The sequence below is a fragment of the Panthera leo genome, chromosome E2 (assembly GCF_018350215.1).
Source record: "Panthera leo isolate Ple1 chromosome E2, P.leo_Ple1_pat1.1, whole genome shotgun sequence".
NCBI lineage: Eukaryota > Metazoa > Chordata > Mammalia > Carnivora > Felidae > Panthera > Panthera leo.
This window is the reverse complement of record NC_056693.1, coordinates 1,611,756-1,639,537: the sequence shown is the minus strand read 5'-3', so window position 1 is coordinate 1,639,537 and position 27,782 is coordinate 1,611,756. Positions and strand designations below refer to the sequence as shown.

Here is a 27,782-nt window from a genome sequence, read left to right as displayed (position 1 = left end):
GTTATACCCTATAAATGCTAGTTTTTCATTTATTGTTAGGATGAGAAACTCCACAACAACGTGGCAGATTAATGAAGCCATGCTTCAGCGAAGTCCTGTCGGGAAGTAACATGGGAGCCGAGACCGGAAGAGTTAGAGTTCTCTAGAGGCACAAGGTGGGAAGAGAACTGCTAGGTAGTAGGGCCAACACATGCAAAGGCCCTGGGGTCACAGGAGGCATGGCTCTTGAGAGCTGAAGGGAAGTCTTACTCCCGTTTTGACACCCGAGCTGAGCCTGCAGCAGATGCAAGTGAGGTTTGCGTAGTGACAACTGATACTCTCCGGCTGTGGCTCTGTATCTGTCAGCACAGCCTTCCGTGGGTCCTGGTGCCTCTGCCATTGACTTCTCTGCAGTCCTGTGTCTTTTCCCTGCGTCTGTGAGTAGCTACATGACAGAGCAGCTCAGTCTTCACCCTGAGGGACGTTCATTCTCTCGTCTCGTAAGTTCAGAGGTGATCCCGGCTCCCCGCTTGGCGAGTGACAGCCCAGCTGTGTGTTTCTTTACCCCCTCTCTGGTCTAGGGCTTTGAGGCAGGTTCCCTCATAAAAGTCCCAGGATGCCACCCACTCAGCCGTCCTGGCTCCTACCAGGTTGTGTACTTATGTTCCTCTAACGATTGGTGATGGGGCATAGCCACTTGCAGGTTGGTAGAGAGTGGTGTTTCGACCTTCCTTTGATGCCAGAATCTGCTGGGAAGGTTTTTAAATCTCCCGATACCCAGGCCTCGCCTACAGAGGTTTGCGTTCGTTGGATGTGAGGCGGACGTGCCGGGAGGTGTGGATGCACACGTGGGTGAGACTCACGTGTTCGGAATAACGAGAAAACACTCTCTGGAAGGAGGGGATCCTCTTCCCTGGGATTCTGTGAGCTGGAAGTCAAAGGAAACAGGTGCTGTCTACACAGCCAGAACTACTGTCTCAAGTCTTTGGATCCCAGCAGTGGTGTTTGTGCCAGTTTCCAGGTGACAAGTCAGTGTTCATGTGGATGGGAGCAGCTTCGTTCTGAAGTCATATCCATATCCGGAAGTCCCACACTAGATTGAGAGGTTTAATTTGTTTTCCCAAAAATCCCAGTGCCTTCTTTCTTTCTCCGTGACCAGGGTGTCCCGTCCCCAGACCGGAGCTCATCTGCCAGCTGGAGCGCGGGCAGGAGCCGTGGACGGCGAAGAGAGGCCTCTCCCAGAACACCTATCCAGGTAGGAGCCAGGATGCGGGCGCGCGGGAGACCCTGCAGGCTGGAGACCAGGAGGGGACCGCGGGCCCTGGTTCCCCGGGAAGCTTCTCGTTCTGGCCTCTCCGGTGGTTCGGAAGCCGGGAACCCTTTGACCCAGAGTCCGCGTGCCCGGCCAGGGACCCGTAATGTCTCTCCCTCCGTCCACCTGCCAAGTTTCGGTGGCAAGTTGGGGACCGGACACGGCCTCGGAGAGCCGCTCAAGCCTCCCCCCGCCCTCAGTGCCTCTCTCTGGCCGGCGTCCCCAGGTCCTGTGCAGCCGTGTCCCGCCCGGTGCATCTCCCGCCTCGGTTCCTTATGCCGCCGCCTCCATCAGCCCCGCCCCCATGCTCCCTGCTCACTCCCATCATCTTCCCTGGGGGGGCCGCTGGCCTCCCCACCGCTCTCCACGTCTGCGTGGTGCCTCTGGTCGGCTCGGCTCCAGGTCCTGCCTGCGCCTCCCCACGTGCTCAGACTCTGTTCCAGACGGCTGGCACTTCCCCAGCCACGGACGTGTCTCGGTGCGACCCCGGCGTTGGCAGTGCAGTGCGCCTCCTCCCCTGCTTGAGCCTCGACCCTTCCACACCCACTCGGGCTCTCGAGTCTGCAGCTGCGCCTTCCATCCAGCAGAGGGGGTCTTGCCCTTGGCCCCGGGGCCGCTTCCTGAACCGGAGTCCAGAGCACCTTTTCAGGGGAATTATTTCCTCCTTCGTTTTGTTTGTTGTGTAATGTAACTTCATCCTTTCTGTACTCAACATAAAAATATGCTCAAGGGGCGCCTGGGTGGCTCAGTCAGTTGAGTATCCAACTTCAGTTCAGGTCATGATCTCACAGGTCATGAGTTCAAGCCCCGCATCAGGCTCTGTGCTGACAGCTCGGAGCCTGGAGCCTGTTTCAGATTCTGTGTCTCCCTGTCTCTCTCTCTGCCCCTCCCCTGCTCACGCTCATATTCTGTCTCTTTCTCAAAAATAAACATAAAAAATACATATATCTAGCTCCTTAAAGAAGGTCAGTAAGTTCCCGGCTCACGTAGCCCCCATCCGCTCCCCGTGCACTCACGTACTCACTGCTCAGGCAGGCGCTGCCCGGAGCCGCCCCGAAGGTCATCCTGCACGTGGTTACAGCGTCTTTGATGTTTTCTTGGAGTGAGGTAGATGGATTCCAGGCTATGCAAACTTTCAAGTTTTTTACTGGATAGTTGCCACTGTGTTCTTTTTTTTACTTAAAAATTTTTTTTTGTTTGTTTTTATAAAAAAAAAAATTTTTTTTTTTTTTTAACGTTTATTTATTTTTGAGACAGAGACGGAGCATGAACGGGGAAGGGTCATAGAGAGGGAGACACAGAATCTGAAACAGGCTCCAGGCTCTGAGCAGTCAGCACAGAGCCCGACGCGGGGCTTGAACTCATGGTCCGCAAGATCATGACCTGAGCCGAAGTCGGCCGCTTAACCGACTGAGCCACCCAGGCGCCCCTGAAAAATGTTTTTAATGTTTGTTGCTTATTTTGAGAGAGAGACATTTGACATTTAACCTTTCGATCCAAGGTGGAACTGGAGTCTGTTGTGAGATACGAGTACAGTTTTGCATTTCCAGTGCGACACCAGTCTTTCTGGCTCCATTTACTATGTTTCCTCTTCTTCAACCCCCCAGCTTCTCTGCCCTCTCTGCCGTCCGCCAAAGCTCCCTGCGTGTGTTTCCCAAAGTCTCTTCTTTTTCCATTGCTCGTTTGTCTTCTCTGTGTGCTGGTACCACAGTGTGTGAGCCTGTGATTCCGTGGCAGTACTGTCATCTGACATGGTAGGTGTCCTTCCTTTTATTGTTGCCTGTTTGACCCTTCATACAAGTCCTACCATCAGACTGTGAAGTTCCTTGATGGCCCAGTTGGCATTTTATAGGGAATTGTATTGAAATTTTTTTTTTACTCATTTGGGTAGAATTGTCAGTTTTATGTGATTAAGTTTTATTCCCCTGGTTTTGTCAAGTAATAATGGACCCACATCACCGTACGGGTTTCCCCACCATGTGAAAGTAGAGTGTTCCTGTGAAACTTTTCATTAGCCAAAACAGCATTTATTTATATGGAATTTTTTTTTTTTTTTTTTTTTTTTTTTTACTATTTCTATACTTAAAAATCATCTCTCTCAGGGTTTTCTGATGCCCTAGGACACATCTTGCTGACAGATGCCCAAAATAAGTGGAGAGAAAGCACAGGTGCTCGCAGACACAGTTCAGAGCTGTGGCGGCTCAATGTCAGGGACTGTTCTGGTGAAGGAGCTCGGTGGGCCACCTCTGCCACCCAGGGGGCCCACTGCCTCTGTGACGGCTCGACGCGACAGACGCTGAACACCATTTTTGCTTTTTGTGGTTTTCGTACGAGTGAAAATCTTTGAATTTCTTTCAGTTAGTGGAAACAGGTCCTGATGTCAGTGTAAGTAAAGGAAGGAGGAAAATTGAAAAGGAAAAAAGGTTTCTTCTTGTGGTAAGAACTGTTGCAATTTACTCTCTCATCTCTGCGCTTTGTCACGGCAGGCAGGAGTAGCTAGGGCCCTCGTGTGGTACGTCCCGTTCCTAGCCCTTAACCTTGGAACTGGAAGTTTGTCCCTTTCAACACACCTTCCTCTGACTCTTCTGACCCCCACATCGTACTCTTCATTGACCCAGCTCTTCCTTCATGTCTTCAAGTAAAGTATTATCATTTTCTCCTCTAGATCCATGTGTATTTTGCTGGTCTCTTTCCCAGACTCAGTACATGCAGCCCAGTCCTGCTCACTTCCTGCCGTGTCCTGGGAGTCTTCACTGTCCCCTTCCCGCCTGCCCCCCTCCCCCCCCCACAAGAACCTTGGGAATCCTGTTCCCTTGTCTCCTTTCTGTCCCTGCATTCTCATCAACACCATCCTCAAACTCTTGGTCCCCTGTACGTTCTGTCCCCTGAGGCTACTGTACCCTCGGTACTTCCTCTCTGGGGCGACTCCTGTGCTGCCAGTGGGACCCCCATCGTGGGCACCTCCTACTGGAAAACTCTCTTGATGTCTTTCTGAACACAGCCAAGCTCAAGGCGAAGAACACAACTCCCGAGAATGCCAAGACTTCCCAGGTCATCCGAAACCAGTGGGAGTTCAGAGATTTCCCACAACTATCCTTAGATTTGACACATTGTTAGAAAGACTAGAAAAACTTCCTAAAATGTGTTCTTACTCTGCCCTCAGTGTTTTTTTGTTTGTTTGTTTGTTTAGGTTTTTGTTGTTGTTTTAATTTACATCTAAGCTACCATATAGTGGAACAATGATTTCAGGAGTAGATTCCTTAATGCCTCTTACCCATTTAGCCCATCCTCCCTCCCACAACCTCTCCAGCAACCCTCTGTTTATACTCCACATTTAAGAGTCTCCTTTGTTTGTCCCCCTCCCTGTTTTTATATTATTTTTGTTTCCCTTCCCTTATGTTCATCTGTTTTGTCTCTTAAAGTCCTCATAGGAGTGAAGTCATATGATATTTGTCTTTCTCTGACTAATTTTGCTTAGCATAATACCCTTGAGTTCCATCCACGTAGTTGCACATGGCAAGATTTCATTCTTTTTGATTGCCATGTAATACTCCGTTATATATATGTGTGTGTGTGTACATATACACACATGTATATACATATATATATATATATATGTACATATATAAATATACACATAACATATACATACACCACATCTTCTTTATCCATTCATCCATCGATGGACATTTGGGCTCTTTCCATACTTTGGCTATTGTTGATAGTGCTGCTACAAACATGGGATTACATGTGTCCCTTTGAAACAGCACACCTGTATCCCGTAGATAAATGCCTAGTAGTGCAATTGCTGGGTCATAGGATAGTTCTATTTTTAGTTATTTGAGGAACCACCATACTGTTTTCCAGAGTGGCTGCACCAGTTTGCATTGGCACCAGCAGTGCAAAAGAGATCCTCTCTCTCTGCATCCTCGCCAATATCTGTTGTTGCCTGTTTTTTTTTTTTTTTTTAAAGTTTATTTTTGAGAGAGAGAGAGAGAGAGAGAGTTTGAGCAGGGGAGGGGCAGAGAGGGAGGGGGACAGAATCCAAAGCAGGCTCCTGGCTCTGAGCTGTCAGCACAGAGCCCTACGCGGGGCTTGAACTCACAAACCGAGATCATGACCTGAGCCAAAGTCGGGAGCTTAACCGACTGAGCCACCCAGGCGCCCCTGCCTTCAGTGTTTGTTACAGATTAAGGATACAGCTTAGAAGCAGGGCCAGAGGTGTTCAGACACAAAACTTCCATGTCTTCAGTGACTTGTTCCCTCCTGGCATCCGTGTATGACAATAACGTGCACAGATATGGCCAACTCGGGAGATTGGCCAGAGCATCACTATTTCTATTTTTATTGAGCCTTCATTACATACGCGCAATTGAGTTACTCTCTGTGGGACTCAGTGTCTAGCTCTTTTTCCTTTTCCAGAGATCCAGCTGGTATCTTGTGGCTCAAAGTCCCAACTTTCTAATTTCATGGTAGGTTTTTCTTATGTGGCTGGACCTTGCCTCGAGTTATCTCTTTAGTACAAACTGGAGGCCTCTAATGAGTTACCTGCCTTCCCAAACTAAGGGATACATTCCTAGGTGCCCATGCGGGATGTCCACACATAGAGGTATCTTGAAGCACACAGCACCATAATTAGACTGCAGACGCATGCACAATGGGATTGTGGTGGTAGTATTTCCCCTCAGACCTCCTGTCCCCTCGCCTGGCTTCTCCTGGGTCTCCCTTTCAAGAAGTCAACAGTCCAAGATCCAAGGGTAAAAATCCTGAGATTCAGAGGTAGTAAAACATAACAGAGATGGGCCCTGTTTTCATCTTCGTTTCTTTCGCTGAAACGCTAGTTTTATTTTTCCCATGTCATTACTCACAGGGCTTTTTGTGTATTGGGTTTCTTTCAGGTGACAAGGACAAACCCAAGACCATGGAACCCACCACTTGTGATCCAGCCCTGCCTGAGGGGGCCTCGTTCCAGGAACTAAGACGTGGTGACCCAGGGAACTACCAGCTGGGCCAAACCAAGGATCAGCGTGGACCGTCAGAAATGCAGGAAGGACACTCGAGACCAGGGTTCGAAGCCCAGAGGGAGAAAATGACCCCTGAACGTGGTGGTTTAGGGACAGCTGATGGAGTGTGTTCGCGGATTGCACAGGACCTGGTCCCCCTAGGTGGTGCCATCCGTGACCGTGACTCATGTGGATCGGGTAAAGATCCCGTGATTCAAGAAGAGGAAAATGCCTTTAAGTGCAATGAATGCGGGAAAACTTTTAATAAGAAGCACCTTCTTGCTGGACACGAAAAGATTCACTCTGGAGTGAAGCCCTATGAATGCACCGAGTGCGGGAAAACCTTCATTAAGAGCACACACCTCCTCCAGCACCACATGATCCACACGGGGGAGAGGCCCTACGAGTGCATGGAGTGCGGGAAGGCCTTCAACCGCAAGTCCTACCTTACACAGCACCAGCGGATTCACAGCGGGGAGAAGCCTTATAAGTGCAACGAGTGTGGAAAGGCCTTCACCCACCGCTCCAATTTTGTCCTGCATAAGAGGAGACACACCGGTGAGAAATCCTTTGTGTGCAAAGAGTGTGGGCAGGTCTTTCGACACAGGCCGGGTTTCCTTCGACATCACATCATCCACACTGGCGAGAATCCCTACGAATGCTTCGAGTGTGGCAAGGTCTTCAAACACAGGTCCTACCTCATGTGGCACCAGCAGACTCACACTGGGGAGAAGCCCTACGAGTGCAGCGAGTGCGGGAAGGCCTTCTGTGAGAGCGCGGCCCTCATTCACCACTACGTCATCCACACGGGGGAGAAGCCCTTCGAGTGCCTGGAGTGCGGGAAGGCCTTCAACCACAGGTCCTACCTCAAGAGGCACCAGAGGATCCACACCGGGGAGAAGCCTTTCGTGTGCACCGAGTGTGGAAGGGCCTTCACCCACTGCTCCACTTTCATCTTGCACAAAAGGGCCCACACCGGAGAAAAACCTTTTGAGTGCAAAGAATGTGGGAAAGCCTTTAGCACTAGGAAGGACCTCATCCGACACTTCAGCATCCACACCGGGGAGAAGCCCTTCGAGTGCATGGAGTGCGGGAAGGCCTTCAACCGCCGCTCGGGGCTCACGAGGCACCAGCGGATTCACAGTGGAGAGAAGCCCTATGAGTGCATGGAGTGTGGGAAATGCTTCTGCTGGAGCACCAACCTCATCCGACACGCCGTCATCCACACCGGGGAGAAGCCCTATAAGTGCAGCGAGTGCGGCAAGGCCTTCAGTCGCAGCTCCTCCCTCACTCAGCATCAGAGGATTCATACCGGGAGACACCCCGTCAGGGGCAGCGCAGCAGAAGTGGGGAGACCCTTCGCGAGCGGGCAGTCCTCGGTCACCCTGCGAGAGCTCCTTCTGGGGAAAGACTTCTTGAATGTAACCACCGAGGAAAACCTTTTGCCGGAGAAAACCTCTACCATGGCATCTGATCGAACATACCAAAGAGAGACCCCCCAGGTATCTTCGCTGTGAGAAAATCATCCATCCCAGGCCGTCAGGAGTCGTGTAGAGATGCAGTTAGAGATTGGCCCGGCCCAGAGCCTTACTGTGCATCTGAGAGTTCATCCGGGAGAGACCGGTGTTGATTATGCAGGAAGTAAAATGTTCAGCTACTTTTTTCTTCGTTTACACTGCAGCGTTATCTCAGGAATTTTTATAAAAAGAAGGTGGAGATTAGAAGGGCAAATGAAATGAAAAGTTTGTGAGGCTTCTCTGTCAAGCTTTGTCAAGCACTTTGTCATGGATTCCTTTGTTTACTTGGGGCAGGGGGGGTGTTTCAGAGGCCACGGGCCTTGACCCTTTGTGTGTCTTGTATATACATTCATTACTGTTCAGTGGCAGGAGAGTTAGACAAGAGGGCAGGTATTCAAAGCAGTAAATACACACATAAGAATGGGCACATTGTCTTGCACCAGTTAAGACGTTAAGACTTCACAGTTTTAGAAAACAAACTTTTTTATTTGGTTTTAAACCCCAAACACCCAGACTTTTTCTTGATCCCATCTATTTACTTAGTTTCCGTAGCTATACGGTAAACCTCAAAATTAGGTAAAAGTGATTTCTCTCTATTACTTAAATTGATTTAGTTTTCCTAGTTCCTTTGACTTTTCATATAAATCTTAGGGTGCAGAAAATCGTGTTTGCATTTTATAGAAATTGGTTTGTAGATCTGTTTGTTGAAAAGCAGCATCATGAACATCGTACATGCTATGATGTACTTCACTTATTTAATTCTTGGTATTTCATTACCGTTTTATAATTTTCAATACAGGCTCTGTATATTTTTGTTAAGATTTGTAACTAGGTGTTTTGTTTTTTGAGTGTAAATGGCATTGATTTTTACACTTTGATTTTCCATATGATCTTCAGTAGTATGCAGAATGATCATTGGTTTGGGGGATGATATTTTGGTAACCTGCACCCTTGCTAAACTCACATTATTTCTAGCCATTTCTCTGGGTAGAATCCTTAGGATTTTCTGCAAAGGTACATCAGCTGCAGATAGAGTTTTATTTCTTCCTTCCCATCTGTTTATCTATGACTTTATTTTCTTACTGCTCTAGGTGTACTTCCAGTGTGATATCAGATAGGAGTAGTAAGAAAGGATGCCCTTGACTGATTCCTCAAATGAGGCGGGAAACTTTCAGTTTTTCATCAAATACAATGTTAAAAGTTCTTTTTGGAGTTTTCTTATTAAGTTTAGAAAATTTCCATCTATTCCTAATTTACTGAGTTGTTTGTTTTTTTTTTTAATTATGAATAAGCGTTGGATTTTGCCAAATGCTTTGCCTCCATCAATTGATGTGATTATCTGATTTTTCCTTTATAGTTTATGGATATATAGTGTATTAACTGATTAGGTTTGAATATTGAACCAGTCTTGCATCCTTGGAATAAATCCCACTTGGTTGTGGAGTATAATTTTTTTTTTTTTACATATTATGTATTAAAACATTCCATTTGATTATATTTTGTTGAGGAAATTTTCCTCTAATTTCTTGAATTCAGAATAGTTTTTATATTGGATACATTGGATAGTTTTAAGATTGGCATTTTCAAGGAATTGTTCCGTTTTATCTAAATTTTCTAACTTGTAGACTTGTAGTATTTCCTTATTACCATTTTAATGGCAGCAAGATCTATACTTCTGTCCCATTTGATACCTGATTTTGGAAATAGGTCCACTCTCTATCTTTGTCCATCTTCTTAGGTATTTATCAGTTTTAATGATCATTTTGAAGAACCATCACTTAATTTCATTTGTTTGTATTGTTTATATAATTTCACTAACATCTGTTCTGATCTTTATTATATCCTTTCTTCTACTTGCTTTGGTTGTCTTTTGCTCCTCATTTATTTTCTGATTTAAGCACTTAGTACTATAAAGTTCCCTTATAGCATTGTGACAGCTTCATCCCACAAGTGTTTTTTTTTTTTAGTTTATTTTTTAGTTTATTTATTTATTTTGTGTGAGGGAGAGAACGCGCATATGTGTGCCCAGGAGAGGGGCAGAGAGAGAGGGAGAGAGAGAGAACATTCCAATTCTGCTGTCAGTGCAGAGCCCGATGTGGGGCTTGAACTCACCAACCATGAGATTATGACCTGAGCTGAAATCAAGAGTTGGATACTTAACTGACTGAGCTGCCCAGGCATCCCCCACCACAGCTAATTTTAATTCCAGTTTATTCAGCTCCTTAAGAGACTACTGGGTTCATGGATTATTGTTTAGTTTTCTAGTAGAGTATTTTCTTTATCTTTTGTTATTGGATTTCTGGTTTGTTTCACATTTGGCCTGTTTAAATTTGTTGTGTGTTTATGACCCAGTCTGTCTTCTTGAATGTTCTAAAATGCCACTTGAATGTGTTCTGTCATTGGGTGGAATTTCTGTGAATGCCTGCACAATCCTCTTGGTTGGTGGTAGTAGTCAAATTTTCTGTATCCTTACTGACCTTCTGTTTAGTGTTTCTGTCAGTTGCACAGAGAGGATGGTGAAGTCCTGAAGCATTATTGTCTGTTCATCTTTAAATTCTATTATTTTCTGCTTCAGGTATTTTAAAGCTCTGTTGTTTGGTGCATTCACATTTAGTATTGATATGTTATCTTGGTTATTGACCCTTTCATTATTTAATGTCCCTTTTTGCCCATGTTCATTTTCTTGACTTTGAAGCATACTTCAGTAATATTAATATAGTTCCTACTGCATGTTTTTTTTTTAATGTTTATTTTTAAGAGAGAGTGGGGAAGGGGCAGAAAGAAGACAGGATCCCAGGCAGGCTCTGCACTGACAGCAGAGAGCCCAACACAGGGAACTCATGAACCTTGAGATCATGACCTGAGCCGAAGTCAGACAACTGAGCCCACCAGGCGTTCCTCCCTATTGCATGTTTTGATTAATGTTTGCATGGTTTATATTTTTCCAGTTTTATTTTGAACCTTATCTGTGTCACTACATTTGAAAGAGGTTTCTTATAACAGCATATAGTTGGGTCATGCTTTTTTATCCCTTCTACTTTCTGTCTTTTAATTGGTAGAGTCACATCACTTAAATTGAAAGTAATTATTGGTGTGTTAGGGCTTAAGTGTTCCATTTTTTTTTATTTTTTGCTGTGTTCCCTTCACATTGTTTCTCGTTTTCTGGTTGTTTTTGTTATTTTCCTGTTCTGTTTTGTGTTGTTTTGCATTCCTGTGGGTTACTCCCAACAATTTTTAGAATTCCATTTGATATACGTATGATGTTTTGAGTGTCGTCTTAATTTTTGTACTGTAGGCATTGTATATACATAACTTATCAGTCTGATATTATCAGCATTTTAAGCACTTTGATGTATAGAAACCTTAATTCCATTAGGTTCCTTTGCATTTTCCATTTTAAATCTAATTAAGTATTTCCCTTCTTACACCGAGCACTATGTTGGATGTTGTAATTTGTGCCTCAGCTGTCAAACATTTTTTTAAACAAAACTCATGAAAAGAGTGGTCTGTTTATCTCTGCTTTTACTCATTCCATCTCCATTGTTCTTTGTCCCTTCTTGAAGTTCCAGACCTTATGTTAACATTTGCCTTCTGTTTGGCAAAGTTCCTGTAGTCTTTCTTCTGGGGTAGGTGTGCTGTTGACAAATGATTTTGGTTTCCGTCATCTAAAAGTGTTTCTCTGTCCCCTTCATTCCTGAAGGATGTTCTCATGGGATAAAAGACTTGAGGTGTACGGTTCTTTTAGTACAAGAAAAACATACCTCTGTGTCCTCCATGGTTTCAGATGAGAAACCTACTTACTGCCGTTCAGCCCATTGTTGCCCTGTGTGTAGTTTTTCCTTTCCATGAAGGGTGTTTTTATCTATAGTATTTGTAAATTTGATTACAATGTGTCCTGGCGCAGAATTTTTGGAGTTTTCCTGTTTGGTATTTGTTTAACTTTTTAAAGACCTACGTCTTTTGCCAAATCTGGGGATTCAGTAATTATGTTCTCATAGTTTTTCAGTCCTACTCTTTCTCATCTCATTCAGGGACTCGAATTAAATGAGTTCCTCAGATTTTTTTTGTTTATCTAGTCTGTATTCTCTCTGTTACTCAGATTTATCAATTTCTGTTGATCTTTGAGCTCACTGATTGTTTTGTCTCTCATCTCATCTCCTGTTGAGCTTACTCAGTGAGTTATCGCTTTGGCTTTTGTGGTGTTGGGGTTTTGAGGTTGTTTTGTGTTTTTCCAGTTTAATTTCTACTGGCTCCTTTTTTACGTTTTCTAATTCCTTGCCTAGTTTATAATACCAAAGAATGACTCTTAGAAATAAAACAGGCAAAACTATGTAGTCCAAAGTCCTGGTACTCTGGTGGCTTATCTTGGTATTGGAATAAAAAGCCTAAAGTATCTAGAGAAATGGAAGTCCTGTTATCCACAGATATTTCTAAAAATGGATCTTAAAACTGAAGATCTGCAGATTATTCAGGGTTATAGTCTCCAAGATTCGTGTGTAAAATTTCCCAGCTCTGTAAGCCTTGTTAGATAGAGCCCCAGAGGAGAAGGGGTCCCTCCTCTCCAAGGGTCACTCTTGCTCTTCGTGGTTGGACACATCCCCCAATCCCCAGCTTGTCTAGGACCTGTTCGAATTTAGACCCTCACCGCTTGGTCTTTAACTTCTCCCTCTTAATCCCTTTCTATCCTCTTAATCCATGCCTGTGTTCCAGTCTCTAGTCTCACCCCCCCCCACACACACACCCACTTCCTGCCCCACGTGCCGGCGAGCTCCGCCCTTCTCCTCTCTCCCAGACACACCCTGTGCAACAGTTCTGTCCGCTGTCTGGCCTCCACCACTGGCACCTGACCGAAGCAGGTCTCACAGAGTTCCCTCTTGTGCTCCCACGCTTCCCCCCGCCCCCAGTCTGTTATTGGGCCTTTTACCGCTGCCCACCTCTTTGACCTGAAGGCACTTTCCTGGTTTCTGTGACTTCCTGCCCTTCTTCAGAGGCCCTTTGTCTCCTTCCGTCTATTAGACAGTTGTGCTTCTCAGGATCCGTGCGTCGCCATTGCTTTCTCACTTGTGAGGGGATCCCTGAGTGAGTTAACCCCCCGCCCCCGAGGCATTTTCTGTCAGTGATCACAGAGTTCCCCCACGTCCTTGTCTCCAGGTTGAACGTTTCTCTCTGGTCATCGTTCCACACCTTGTCGGTATTCCTACCTACTGAGCCTGTGTGCGTGTGTCAGGCGGCCGTGACCGTCCCCACGAGGATGCACCCATAATGATCCTGACGGCAAGCAGACATGGCGTGTTCCCGTGTATCAGTCATCGTTTGCGGTGTTTGACACACAGCAACTCTTAGCCTTTGCAACAGGTCCGTGGTAGGTGATGTTCTCCCCATTTTACAGATCAGAAAACTGAGGCACAGAAGGGTTAAAACATCTGCCCAAGGCTTCACAGTTGATTAGGAAGTACGGGACTGGAGATTGGAGCCAGGTGGGCTGCTGCAGAAGCCATGCCCTGAGCACCTCGCCACCTCCCATAGGCCGGTCTGTGCACCACTGCGCCATAGAGCGGGCCATTGCCGTTTGTCTGCAAGTTACCTTCTCGTGTGACGGTACAGGAGACAAACCACACTCACTTTTTAACGGCCGTATAATCTGTTGCAACTGCGCGGAGAGTACAGACGGGTTTGAGGTGGCGCAGAGGTAGACAACGGCTAGGGCAGGGGTTGGGGTCTGGGGTTGTGTGCGTGAGGTGCCCCACATCTCCCTGAAGGTCACTGTCGTCTGCCTTCTTGCCCACGTCAGACACCTTGCAGCCATTTTGTTCATTTCTCCTTTCTCTCCCCCTTACAGATCCTCAGTATACGTGCGTCTTCTAGTTCGGGTCCCTCTCAGAGTGCTCACACAGAGCTGTTTATGCGGGGGACACTGTGGCATGTGGCTCTTGAAGAGAAACTGCACGGCCTGTATGGCCAGATGGTTAAGGGCGTCAGGACCATCCTGTTTAGTGTTTTGCTAGCAAGACTCACAGGACTCCACATTTTGTCATACTCGGGGCAGGCTGTGATTTATCACAGCAAATGCAGTCGAGGAGAGGCACCAGGAATGGAGAAAGCCAGAGGCCATCAGAGACAAGCTTCAAGAGTCCTGTTTCTGGGAAGGCACACGGGACACATTTAACTTAAGCTCCATTAAGGAGTTAAGACCATGATTTTAAAAGTTTACTAGGGGACGCCTGGGTGGTCCGTTGGTTAAGCGTCCGACCCTTGATTTCGGTCAGGTCATGATTTCCCGATTCCTGAGTTCAAGCCCCACATTGGGCTCTGCACTGACAGCACAGACTGCTTGGGATTCTCTCCCTCTCTGTCCTACCCCAACTTGCTCGCTCTCTCAAAATAAGTAAATAAACACATTTTAAAAAATTCTAGGGAAGTTCATCAGAGACCCTTGGTCTTTTGGAGAGAGAATATGTATGTGCAAAAGCACACACCAAGTTCTAGATTTCCAGAAGGATAGCAGGTTCAGTGTGAGCCACATTGTTTACACAAGAAACTTAGGCACTCTGAGCCATTCATTCCTGGAAGTGGTGGGAAACCTGCCATCATCCGAGGTCACAAACCCCGGCCAAGGGCAAACCCTGCAAGCTCAAAGGATGGGAGTTCCCAGGCCTGTTGTGTAACTTCCTTACAGTGACTGAAAGGTATTAAAATGCTGGTTAAATTTCTGTACATAAAGCAAATACAGTTACTTTAAGAGTCACAACTTTGAAGGCTTATATAAGAACCACTGTAACCAAAAAAAAAATCACCAAGTCACAGTAGAACTTAGAAACTAGCCAGGATTTGGGGTGCCTGGGTGGCTCAGTCCGTTAAGCCATGGCTCAGGTCATGATCTCACGGTTCGTGGGTTCAAGCCCCGCATCGGGCTCTGTGCTGACAGCTCAGAGCCTGGAGCCTGCTTCGGATTCTGTGTCTCCCTCTCTCTCTGCCCCGCCCCTGCTCGTGTTCTGTCTCTGCCTCTCAAAAATGAATAAACGTTAAAAAAAAAAAATAAGAAGAAACTAGCCAGGATTTAATTTAGTGATGACAAGGTTCAGAGATGCTGGTGAGAAAGGACTTTGCTTCTTCCAAACGCTGGTGTTTTGTGTGTGTGTGTATGCGTACATGTACACATCACTTAGGACTCTCCACATGTATGTATATGCCTAATAGAGGTACGTGTATTACCTATACGTGTGTGTCAGGATATATGCCCTCCGGTGGTCTGACTTGCAAATGTACCACTTACTTACCTTGATCTATAAAAATGTGAGGGCCAGAGTGACATGGCGTGTTTCTGCAGTACACATCAACAGTTTTTAATCTCTTTATTCCTACTGTTCATGCCTCTGGCTTCAACAGACAGAAAAGTAAGCGCATCATTCAGTGCACTTAACTTGAAATTAGTGGCTTCGTCAAGGTGACGTACGCGTCCGTGTGAGTGGGAGGCGGCGGGAGCCTCGGGCTCCAGCTGGGAGGGCGCCCTGCAGGCGTGATGCTGGAGACCTTGGGAAGCCGGCCTCGGGAGCGTGTGCGGCTCCCTCTGTTCTCCCAGGCGGCCTTTCCCGTCTCCGCTGTGGGATGCGGGGCGGGGGTGCCTCTGGAATGCTCCACGATGTCACCTGCTTGCTCACAGGTAGGTTACACGTGCCACAACTGAAGGGTCTGCGCCAGACTGTAGACGGGCGAGTCGTTTTGTCCTCTTGGAGCGGGGTCCAGAGCCTGGGCCCTCTGGTAGGGCTGCCTGCTGCGCCTCCTGACCTCGCTCTTAGCGCCGGGTGACTAGTTTCCAGTCCCTGTTTATTCCGCTTCCGTTTCTGGCATCCGTGTGTCAAGCGCGTGTCTGCGCTGTGAACTTTGCCCGCCGGGGAGCTCGTGGCTCTGCGATCCGCTGCCTGCTGCCTGCAGACGTCACCTGACACCTCGGCTCCTGCTTTTCCAGCTGGGTCCACCTGTGTCCTCGGCGATCCGTTGTCCACACTGACGCCAGAGATCCGGCTCCGATTTGGTCACGGACTGCTCACCCGCCCTCTCCCCCTAAAACGTTCCACGACTCCCCTCCACTCTCGGGGTAAACCCCGAATCCTTCACGTGGCCCATCCACGGGGCCTTCCCTGGTGGGGGACGGGCCTCATTTACTACCTCTTGCACGACGCTGGCCTCTTTTCACTCCCCGTCTCCCTTCACTCCTCCGCCTGCCATGGGCTCTTCCTCCCCACTTTGTCCAGTGAGGGCACGCTTATCCCTCACCTCTCATCTCAAATAGCATTTCCTCGGCGAGCCTTGACCGGAACGTGCTTCTAGATCATGGCACGGGTCCATACTGTTCTCTGCTCCCCAGAGCCACCTTCAGGCTTGATGGTGTGCTAGGAGGTTGTGCTTCACTCAGAACAGCTGTAACACGGTTCCTGCCTGTGACAGCGCGGGACACAGGCCAAGGTCACTAAAGGGTAAGGTCCAGGGAGACTGAGCACCAGCGTTCAGGTGTCCCGTCCCAGCACAGTCACACAAGGCTTAATTCCTTCGGCAAAGGTGTGACAGTATGTTCAGGCGTCGCCAATGAGGGAAGCTCACCGAAGCTTTAATGCCGGGGTTTCTTACTGAGGCACGCCGCGCCTTCGCGACTGACCGTGGGTACTCCGGGGGTCCGCAGAAGGCAGAGATACAGTGTGTCCCAGAGCCTCAGGCCTACAAAAGCCACCACTCCCCGTGAGTCGCACCGTCCGCATCAATCATCTGGTCAAACGGATGCAGCGAGCGAGCAGGGCCTGCAGATTCAGGCGTAACATCACTTCCCAGGCCAGATGTTAAGCACTTAGATTGTCTTCCCAGAGCTGGTCAGGGGCCGGTCCTTTGGGATGTGTAGCACTTGAGCAGCCAAAGCCTGTTCAGTTGGCGCATTTCTGCTCAGTCCGCCCTGCTGGCCCCTGGCCTAGGCTCTGTGACAGCAAAACGGTGCTATCAGCCTGAGCATCTCTATGTAGTGAAGTATTTCTGTGACAGGAAAACGGTAGTGTCATCAGAAATGTGCTAACCTCTTAAGGGGCGCCTGGGTGGCTCAGTTAAGCGTCCCACTTTGGCTCAGGTCATTATTTCACAGTTCGTGGTTTCGGGCCCCGCCTCAGACTCTGTGCTGACAGCTTAGAGCCTGGAACCTGCTTCAGATTCTGTGTCTTCCTCTCTATCTCTCAAAAAAAAAAAAAAAAAAAAAAAAAATCTGGTTACCATTTAAATGAGGCAGAGTGGTTATAGGTTGATTAAAATAACAACTCATATTGTGAAACCATTATATTCATGTTCATATTTTTGTACTAATTTGATTACTGTCCCTTCTGATCAACTGTTTGTACTTTGTGATAAACCACTTCGCTCTGTCACTACCTTAGTTTAAGTCCGTGTCCTCCGCCATCTGGAAAACAGTCGAATAGATCTTCTGTCTTGCCCCTCCTATAGTCTAATTTCCACACACTACTCAGATTGATCCTTTAATTCACAAATCGGATTATATTACCATTCACCTGAAAACCTCCCCAGGTGGTCATCTATTTCACAGTTTACTAACTATATATTTTTAATTTTCTGTGTCCTGGCATTTGGAGTCTTGCTGACTGGGGAGATTCTGCCCCTCCCAGGACCAGCCAGTTATTAGAGACCCCTAACAACTTCCCCGGGACCTCGCTTTTCACATGCAAACGACCCACCTGTCTGTCTCCTTAAAACTCTAGGGCCCAGTACTAGAAGGGAGTGACAATGCTCCAAAGCCCTACCATATTATTCAAACCAGTCAATCCTAAACTGTTTACCTGTTCCGCCTTGCCTTTTCCTGCCGAAGACACGACACATGTGGTGGGCAGTGCTTTCTCCGTCACTGCTGTCTCCGACCCACCCTGGTGCTTCCCCCGCTCCTCCGCTCCGCCGTGTACGTCTGGTAGAACAGGCAGTTCGGAGCTGGAGGCTAGGGTGCTGATAAGTAGGTTACACATTAGAAGCCTGGGGTCACACGTGCCGACCGCCTTCCAACACGCCAGGGCTGACAGACCAGGAGCCCCGGGGCGGAACACACACGCTCCCGCCCGTGCCGCAGGGCCATCCGTGCCCAAGGTCATGCCTGTGCGCTGCAGCGTTGCCCCCTCCCCCGGGGGAAGGCTGCCAAGATGGTTCCGGTAGGAACACGGTGGGCTTGATCAGAGACTCCCCTCCCGACCAGTGACGGGAAGGAGCCTCTCTGAGAGACCACCCCGTCTATGACCCACGAAGAGAAAAGAGCCCTGTAGCTTCAGGGCAGTGCCTGGCTTTCCCACCTTGAGAACGGCCTGTCCTTAAAGGGTTTTGTGCTTTGCTACCTTCCTTCTGGCTGCCTTTCCCCGAGAGCCGGTCCTCGCATAAACCTTCGGTGGGGAGTCCGAGAACGAGACCTCCATCCACACGGCGCAGAGTCTCCCACGGGTAACATGCCGTAACTCCCATTTGCTAGGGATGTGAGCATAAACTTCTTCCTTTGTGACAGTCCCTTCCAGATCTGCTGCCTTACCACACCTGAGGAAACAAATCCCAGGTCCATTTTAGAACACGTGCTGGAGCCAATTACAGCCTCCTTACAAAGGCTGACAGGGTTCTACGCAATTTGTCTCCATTTATCTAACTCCCCTGGTCCCGCTTGAACCCCTGCCACACAGTTCTAGCTCCACTAGCCTTCCCCTCAGGCCCCCGGTGCACTCCGACCCCCACCCCCCCAGGAATGTCTTAAAAGACTCGGGAGCCATCTCTTTGAAATGCAGAAATCGAGGGAGATGTTATCTCTATCACTCAGCTTCTCTGGGAAGACAGCCTCTCTGGTGGGCATCTGGCTCCAAGTTGCAAAAGGGAAGATTCACGAAGGAAGCCTCGTTCATTTACAACAGAGTTGGGAGGCCAGAAGGCAGAACTCTCACGAAACCACTCCAAGGCAATCACAGGAAGAATCGGGAATTCCAGGCCCCAACAGGAAAAGATGGACCCTGCATCTCCCGCAAGAAACCAACCATCCCTGCAACCCAACCAATGAGAGACTTCCATCATCTTGAACTGTTGCTTTCCTCCAATGGAATTTGTTGAAAACGACCCTGCCCGCTCCCTCCTCCTCCATAAAATAACTTTTGTTTGTTGGATTTGCCTGTGGCTTTATTGTAGTTTGCGTGTCTCTGTGTAACAAATGGTGCTGTTATGTTTTCTTTTATTTTTTTTATTTTTATTTTTTAAATTTTTTTTTCAACGTTTTTTATTTATTTTTGGGACAGAGAGAGACAGAGCATGAACGGGGGAGGGGCAGAGAGAGAGGGAGACACAGAATCGGAAACAGGCTCCAGGCTCCGAGCCATCAGCCCAGAGCCTGACGCGGGGCTCGAACTCACGGACCGCGAGATCGTGACCTGGCTGAAGTCGGACGCTTAACCGACTGCGCCACCCAGGCGCCCCTATTATGTTTTCTTACGTGAGGACTAATTATTGTTTGTGATGAAGCTATGTAATGGGAGACACTGGAAAAGCCAGTGTCTGCTTGGCTTTACGAAATGGCATCTTTCTCACTTTCCATCTCTTAGCAATTATCTGTGATACGGCATTGCATTCAGTTTAAGGTTTATTCAGTAATAAACTTTTATTTATGTTTTTACTATCTTTGTGAGGAGGTTTTCTGGGTTGGGAGAAGATTTTTTCTTTCTAAATTACATTCCTCCAAGAAGTTATATTGTTACTGTGGTAGGGTCCCCTCCATAAGGAATGAAAAAACAAAAACAAAAACAAAAAAAAACCTCAAGCAACCTGGCTATACATGTGACAACATCCCTCTCGACCTTGTAACATGAGACCACTTAATCAGACTCCATGTTTGTGTGTTATCATTATATGGGAGACAAAGAAATAGAAAATGTATTAAAAACTATGCCACGTGGCATTTGTTCAGGGCTCAATTCTTCAGGTAGAAACCCAACTGAGCCGTGCTGGCAAGAATAAAGTTGCTTCCTGGAAAGAAAAGCCTCAGTGTCAGACTCTCTGCAAGAATCCTGCTATGTTACCTGTCTAAAAGAATGCAATTTAAATTTTTGGTAACGCCTGTATATGCCACACAAACTATTTGAGACCCCCAAATGCAAACTGCAGACAGTGTCTGTGAAAATTAATTACAGGAAACTTCAGTAAAATGGAGCCAGGAGGCCAGACGGGGGCTGTCACATCCTGACTAGGGATGTCAATTGCAGACGCCGGCAGAAGAATCCTACAGTAAAGAATCATCAATTATAGGCCCCAAGGAGAAAAGATACACGTTGCATTTCCTACAAGAAATTGACCACCCCGGCAACTCAACCAATGAGAAGGTGTCTTTTACTAAACTGTTGCTTTTCTCCAATGGACTTTCCTTCAAAACAAGCCCTCCCAAACTTCCTTCTCCATAAAACAGCGTTTTTGCTGCATCTTCCTTGTCCCTATATTGTAATTCTCTATTTCCAAATAAGCCCCCCCCCTTTTTTTTTTTTTTTTTTTTTTTTTTGCTGGTTAAAAATAACCGAATGTTAAATACAATGAATGTATTATTGTATTTTTAAGGCCAAGAGTCCAGCAAATACACAGCTCATGGAGGCAAAGGGAGAGCGGTCTGTGCCATTGCGCCGAATGGGCCTACAGTCCCAGGCTGGGGGAGGCTCCAAGGGCTGTGGGGTGGAGTGGGGAGAGCAGGGGCTGCAGGACACCCGAGGACAGAGGCAGAAACTTCGAGAAGCAAGATGGAGGACGCCCCTGGGGAGTGGCCTGAACGGGACACGACCTCCCAGCGGGGGCCGGTTTGGTGCGCACGTAGCTTGGGAGTTTGCCGACCTTAGAGCCACCCCCACCCCCCGCAGCTTTCTGTGGTTGGTGTCTCATCATTTACACGCACACGGTGTCAGTTCATTAATGCATTCGCGCACTCTCGGAGACTCACGTAGGAATTGGTTCACCGAGACCCTTTGCTTCGCCTCCCATTCCCCCAGGTTCCCCCAGCTCACGGGGGCCCCCCTGAGTCTGCCCCGCCGCAGCGCCCGGGTCTCCGCGCCCTGCCACCTCATTGGCTCAGCGTGGGCGGAAGCTCCCATTTCTGTCTTTTCTATTGGACACGCTGCCTGCGCGCCCAGAAGATCCAACCAGTGGGAGCCGGTCAGGAACTGTGGCTCAGCCAACGAAGGGGCGCAGACATAAAGGCCCCAGCGCTGGCTTCCCGGGAGTTCCTTGATCTCCGGAGGTGTAGCTCCGCGCGCTGCGCTGAGGGTTCGTGGGGGGCCGTCGGCGTCCGAAGCGCCTCAGCCTGGCTGTTGCCTACCCTCACTCCTTTTGAGGACAGTTCCAAAGGGCTCGGGAAGGCGTCCTGTCGCCGCCGTGCCGTCTCCTGGGGAGCCACCCAAACGCTGCGATGCAGTCGGGCAGCGTGCAGCCCGCGGATGAAGAAGAGGAGCAGACCCGAGACCAGGGAACAGGTGGAGAAGGACTGGTGTCAGTTGCTGGGGGCGGGGGTGGGGTGCAAGAAGCGCGTGTTGACCTCTGCCTGTCTGTCTAAGAAGCTGCGGCAGGCCTCGTGGAGCTCGGCATGCCCCCCGTGTGAGTGTCTCTGGAAGGAAGCGGAGCGGGACGAGAAATGAAGACCAGCTGCACGTGGGAAGTGTTGGCTCGTGGGCCAACCGAACAGCCTGGCTGCGCCCTTGACAAGGGGAAGGGGCACGGGGGCGGGAGGCGAGAGGTGAAGGAGGTTCGAGTCCGTCACTGCCCGCCATTTTCTTCCCCAAACTGAGGCTCTGTTCTCACTTTCAGGCGGCGCCTCACGATTGAGGACTTTGAAATCGGGCGTCCTCTGGGCAAGGGAAAATTTGGGAACGTGTACCTGGCTCGGCTCAAGGAAAGCCATTTCCTTGTGGCGCTGAAAGTCATCTTCAAGTCCCAGATAGAAAAGGAAGGACTGGAGCACCAGCTGCGCCGGGAAATTGAGATCCAGGCGCATCTACAGTAAGGACGGGCTGCAGGAGAATCCAGCGCCAGCTTCTTCCTCTTCATCTGTTTCCTCTTCCGTCTCTGGCATCTGAACCCAGCACAACCCCCAAATGACCCTCCAACAGGCCACCTTGAGTCCACCTTGAAGATTTTTTCTGCAGTTCACTCCGCTTACACCGTGTAGACCTCCTCCCTGTCTCAGACCCCCAAATCCTGATGCCTCCTCTTGCTCTCCCCTCACACACTCCAGTATCGGACCATTATTCTGGTCCCAGCGCAATTTGTCCTTTGTCCGACCACTTTTAGTAGCATCGGGAGTTGGGTCTCATGAGTCTGACCCTTCCTCCATCTTTTCTCCAGGCACCCCAATATCCTACGCCTATACAACTACTTCCATGATGCACGCCGGGTGTACCTGATTCTGGAATATGCTCCAAGGGGTGAGCTCTACAAGGAGCTGCAAAAGAGCAACACTTTGGATGAACAGCACGCAGCCACGGTGAGGTGGGAGGGCTGGCGGCTTTGGGCCTGTGAGTTTACTCTGGGCTGGTGGGGATCACTGCTTGTGGCTATCATTAGTGTCCAGCTTCTTTTTTTTTTTTTTCTTTATATCTGAATTCTGTTACCTTTTATGTAGTGACACGTACATCCTATAGCTTCACATTTTGATACCCTAGTTACCCAGAATATTAATAATTAGTGTGTATGAATTTGGATTCTTTGGTTGTAAGCAACAGAATCTCCACTACCTTATGTGAAGAAGCATGTTGAAAGCCTATGAGTAGAACTGGCTTAGAAATAGAAAGCAAGAGATTTCTACAGAGCCTCAGATGGGGAATCAGAGCCTCAGTTATCCCAGCAGGAAGGGCTGGGTCAGCTTGCTGTCAGAATGAGTGATCTTCCAATTTTCCTCCTATTTTTGTATCATTTCTTCAGGACTCCAGTCCTGTGGGCGATCCTCTGGTTGGCTCAGCATGGGCCCTGGTCCAGCTCCTTGCTGTGCTAGGGCAAAAGAGAGGCTCCGTCCACTTTAGCACCCCTCCTTCAAGACCACATAAAATGGGGAGAGGAATTCCTCCCCACCAGTAATTAATTGTGCCATTAAGGAAGTAATGGGGTTGGTAACTAGGACATAAAAGAGTCCACTACAGGGGCGCCTGGGTAGCTCAGTCAGTTAAGCGTCCTACTCTTGGTTTCGGCTCAGATCATGATCTCTCCGTTTGTGAGTTGGAGCCCTGCATCGGGCTCTGCACTGACAGTACAGAGCCTGCTTGGGATTCTCTCCTTTTTCTCTGCCTCTCTCCTGCTTGTGTGCTCTCTCTCTCAAATTAAAAAAAAAAAAAAAAAAGATTCCACTACAATGATAAAAACGTATGAGGAGTATTTTATCTCACACGGAAAACTGGCTGGCTTCATTTCCAGACTGCTTTTTCTTTGCTCACTCAGATAATGGAGGAATTAGCAGATGCTCTGACATACTGCCATGAGAAAAAGGTGATTCACAGGGATATCAAGCCGGAGAATCTGCTGCTGGGGTTCAGGGGTGAGGTGAAGATTGCAGACTTTGGCTGGTCTGTGCACACCCCATCTCTGAGGTAGGTCACCTGGTGGTGGCAAGGGCCCTGGGTGCCAGTAAGGAATGATCCAATTTAACCCATTGCACGTGTAAGACTGGGATAAAACCCCGGGTTTGTATTTGAGCACTGTCTTTTTTCATATGTATATATTTAATGTGCATTTGTAGATGGAAAGAATGGCTGAACCACATCTTGTATCTTTTGATCTCTGTTAACATATAACTTTCCCCAGTAAGTTTCCATGTAAATAACAATCATTGCTCCATAATTCCGGAAATTTTACTTGGTCTCTGTTGATGCACCTTCAGTTTGTTCCAAATCTCTATTGATGCCCAGAATATTATGAAAACATCCTGGATCGTGAGCTAAATGTATAAGTAATTCCAAAGTATGGAATTGGTGGGTCCCAGGACTTGCCTTCCCTAAACCTCGATCCTTATTAAAACTTGGTGTTCCCAGACTTCCAGGCTTGGGAGGGGACTGCTCAGGCCTTTCTAGCATCTCTCATCTCACTGGAATCTAGAAAAGGAGGGTTGCCCTGTGTGGGGCCTCTACACAGGCCTCCCTTCTCTGCTGTCCTCTAGGAGAAAGACCATGTGTGGGACTCTGGACTACTTGCCCCCAGAAATGATAGAAAGGAGAACATATAATGAGACGGTTGATCTGTGGTGCATTGGAGTGCTCTGCTATGAGCTGCTGGTGGGGAATCCACCCTTTGAGAGCCATTCCCATAATGAGACGTACAGACGTATCCTCAAGGTGGGATGGTCACATTCTGGGAATTCGTGGGGGCGGGGTGCTACAGAGCCTGGGCTGCACATAAAGGTTGTCGAATAAGATCTAGAAGAGTGCCTGGAAGGGACTCAAGGAACAGAAAACATGGAGCACAGAAATTAACCATCCTTTTCTTTTTTCTTGTCTGGCCTCATCAGGTGGACATCAGGTTTCCTCCGTCGATACCTTTGGGGGCCCGGGACTTGATCTCCAAGCTTCTCAGATACCAGCCTTTGGAGCGGCTGCCTTTGTCGCAGATCCTGGAGCACCCCTGGGTCCGGGCCCACTCTCGGAGGGTGCTGCCTCCATCTGTTCAGATGGATTCTTGAGCCCTGTCTGCACCTGTTTCATTGCATTTGTCCAGGGAGCTCTCCTGGCTCTACTAACTTGTCTGTCTTTTGTTTCTTCTAAGATGCAAGATACTAATGAATAAAAAGCTGAGTCATTTTTTTACCAGGTCTTTATGGTTCTGTGAGTTGGTGTCTGATGGGGTAGAATCTTTATTTCTTGTAGAAACTCTTTCCCATGAGAGCGTCCCAAGATGATGTCCCTCCGGGTCCCCAGGGTGGTGACTCAACCACTCACCGGCAAAACTAGTTCCTATGTTCATTCAGATAACTGCCTTGGTGCATACCCTATCCCCCATCACAGTTGCTTCTAGACTCAATTTACTATTTCCCATCTTCTCAGGAGCATGGATCTATAAAACAGGACACGGGTCAACCCAGAGGTCCACCGTCTTTATACTGACACGAGCGTGCTACCGTCTGATAACATGTCTCACTGAACATCAACTGCCGCTCAATTCTCAAATGGATTCACCAGTAGCTCTGTGATGTGTCATTTTCTGATTGCATCAACTAAATCACCCCTAATAGACGGACCGTCACCTCTTCTGAAATCACATCCTCCACTTGGAGCAATTTAGGGCTCTTCCAACCTTCCCCTGTATCCTTCTGTCCCACTGTCACGTGTCAGCCACTCCCTCTATCCACAGTAAGCTGACTGCCCCAGAATAAGCATCTAGACACAGCTGGGAGCTCAAAACATGGTTTTTGCTCATTTTTGCAGGCATCGCTTTCCCCGCTGTGTCACCTGACTTACAAACACTGCGTATGGAGCTTGCCTTGTTCATGTTACTCCCTTCGCCGTATTCTATGCAGTCTCCTCATGTGACATGTCCTGCACGTGTAGGACCACGGCTCCATGTGTGACCAGACCCATGATACAAGGAACTCGGCTACTCAGACGGACAGCCCCCACCCCCTGCTGCAGATGTATGATTTAAAGGCTCCAAGATACTGGCTTGTGGCTTTTCATCTGCACCTCCAGTGCCCACATCTCTGTGCTTTCTAGCTTTGTCCTCTCTATCAGTGCTCTTGAAGTAATACTTCAATTAAACACCTTGAAATTCCTAATAAACTAACTGGTTTGTACATAGGAACCCTGCAACATTACTCGGTTCTGGTGCTAGACAAATTCACATCACCGGGTGCATTTTGAGGGAAGTAGATAAGATAAGCAGAGGAAAGGAAACTAGGGCTTCCACGTTGACTACCCGGTGATATGTGTCTAAATCATGCAAACTCTGACACGCTTTACAGCAGGGATTTCCAATAGCTATATAGCTTTCCCCACCACTGATTCCAGACATTCTGCCTCGTGATAAAGAGAATATAAAAATCTTAACTTTAATATCTGACTTACATTCTAGCCTCAAATCACTTAATTTAACTGTGTCAACTACATGTGAAGAGAAATATGCTGTTTCCAATATGGTCAAGTTATTATGGCCAATGATGGATCACACGCTAATTTAGCCATATTTCTCCACGATCTTTTTTTAAATTTTTTAAAAAATTTTTCCTTAGTTTTGGGACAGCACAAGCAGCGAGGGGCAGCAGGAGAGGACAGAGGATCTGAAGCAGGCTCTGTGCTGACAGGCTGACAGCAGTGAGCCTGATGTGGGGCTTAAACTCAGGAACCATGATATCATGACCTGAGCTGAAGGTGGACACTCAACCAACTGAACCACTCAGGTGCCCCCGCCCTTTTTTTTTTAATATGAATTTTTATTTATTTTGTTTCAGAGAGAGGGAAAGGGGCAGAGGGATCCCAAGCAGTATCCCCTGCTCAGCATGGAGCATGATGTGGGGCTTGATCCCAGGATCCTGGGACCATGATCTGGGCCAAAATCAAGAGTCGATGCTCAACCAGCTGAGCCACCCAAGCACCCTTCCACAACCTTTTATAAAAAACATCTTCCTCTAGAAAATTAACTCCACTTTAATCCTTGATTCCATTAACATCCTGTTACTATGCTTTTCTCCACTTTTAAAATTAAATCTCTTTTTCTTTTTAGTTTTTATTTAAAACCCAGTCAACATACCATGTAATATTAGTTTCAGGTGTACAATACAGTGATTCAACACTTCATACAACACCTGGTGCTTATCACAAGTGATCCCTTATTTAAACCCCCCCCCCCCACCTTCCCTCTGGTAACCATAAGTGTGTTCTCCATAGTTCAGAGTCTGTTTCTTAGTTTTCTTCTCCCCCCACCCCCGCACAATCATTTGTTTTGTTTCTTAAATTCCACATATGAGTTAAATCATATAGTATTTGTGTTTTTTTCTGACTTATTTTGCCTAGGATAATACTCTCTAGCTCCATCCGAATTGTTGCAGGTGGCAAGATTTCATTCTTTTTTATGGCTGAGTAATATACCATAAAACTAAATCTTTTGAGGGCATTTTCTGCACACTACATTCCCATTTGCATAACTATATGTATTCTGAACTCATTAGAAACAAGATCGTATTCTCTCACACTCACAGTTATGAGAAGAAAACAAAAGTCACTGATGGTGACTTGTGAGACTTTATGTAATAGAATTCTAAAAAGGTTGTGAGGATTCTCAATATGACTGTTGGTTTCTTGTCTGCACCTATTTTTTTTTTTTAAAGGTTTATTTTTGAAAGAGAGACACAGAGATAGAGCGAGGGGAGGGGCAGAGAAAGGCAGACACAGAATCCGAAGCAGGCTCTAGTCTCTGGGCTGTCGGCACAGAGCCCCGATGTGGGGCTTGAACTCACGAACCTCGAGATCGTGACCTGAGCCGAAGTTGGCCATTTAACCAACAGAGCCACCCAGGTGCCCCTTGTCTGCACCTATTTAACGCCGGGTTGTTCAGGGTTCGCCCCTGCCCATTCCTTTCTCCATCTATTCTCAGGCTTCTCTTCAGACTGGAGATAACCCCGTTCGCTAACAACTCCCCAACATGCAGATCCACGCAGGACCCCTAGTCCGGCAATCAGACACAGGATGCAGCGCCCGTGCTCCACCCCGGAGTCCCGACCTCCCCCAGCCTCGCTCACCAGCGGGCGTCAAGGCCCGGCAGCACGTGCAGCTGATGCTGGAATAGAGCCCGCGAGGGGCCGGACGGTGCGCATGCGCCGCGTGGGAGGCGGGGGCTTCCGGCGTCCGTGTCCTGGCGCTCGCTCTTCCTACCGCTCGTGTGCCCAGCTCCCTCCAGGAAGATCGCGAGGAGGTGAGACGCACGGGGAAGTCGCGAGCCGAGCCTAGGGCCTGACCCTAGGCGGAC

The 27,782-nt window shown here is 48.0% G+C and overlaps 2 protein-coding genes across 7 annotated transcripts in view; both read left to right on the top strand.

The window, feature by feature from the left end:
• LOC122207625 (zinc finger protein 264-like) overlaps positions 1–27,782 on the top strand; it is a 66,483-nt gene that overhangs the window by 10,100 nt on the left and 28,601 nt on the right. For 2 of the 3 annotated variants that reach the window (XM_042917713.1, XM_042917712.1), the window contains exons 3-4: positions 1,139–1,234; positions 6,190–7,796. In XM_042917713.1, coding sequence (XP_042773647.1) covers positions 1,139–1,234; positions 6,190–7,796 — 1,703 coding nt within the window. Of the gene's footprint in view, positions 1–1,138; positions 1,235–6,189; positions 9,271–27,782 lie in introns of those variants that run through there. The other variant, XM_042917714.1, reaches the window with a different exon arrangement.
• Positions 21,062–24,636, top strand: AURKC (aurora kinase C). Of its 4 annotated transcripts, none has more exons than XM_042917767.1 (7): positions 21,062–21,319; positions 21,404–21,440; positions 21,651–21,842; positions 22,188–22,326; positions 23,274–23,422; positions 23,989–24,163; positions 24,337–24,636. In XM_042917767.1, the coding sequence occupies exons 1-7, from the start codon at positions 21,256–21,258 to the stop codon at positions 24,505–24,507; spliced, it is 927 nt and encodes a 308-aa protein (XP_042773701.1). In that variant the 5' UTR covers positions 21,062–21,255; the 3' UTR covers positions 24,508–24,636. The 4 variants fall into 4 exon arrangements, with proteins under 4 accessions (XP_042773701.1, XP_042773700.1, XP_042773702.1 ...); XM_042917766.1 differs by having other exon boundaries at positions 21,401–21,440; XM_042917768.1 differs by having other exon boundaries at positions 21,258–21,319; positions 21,404–21,497.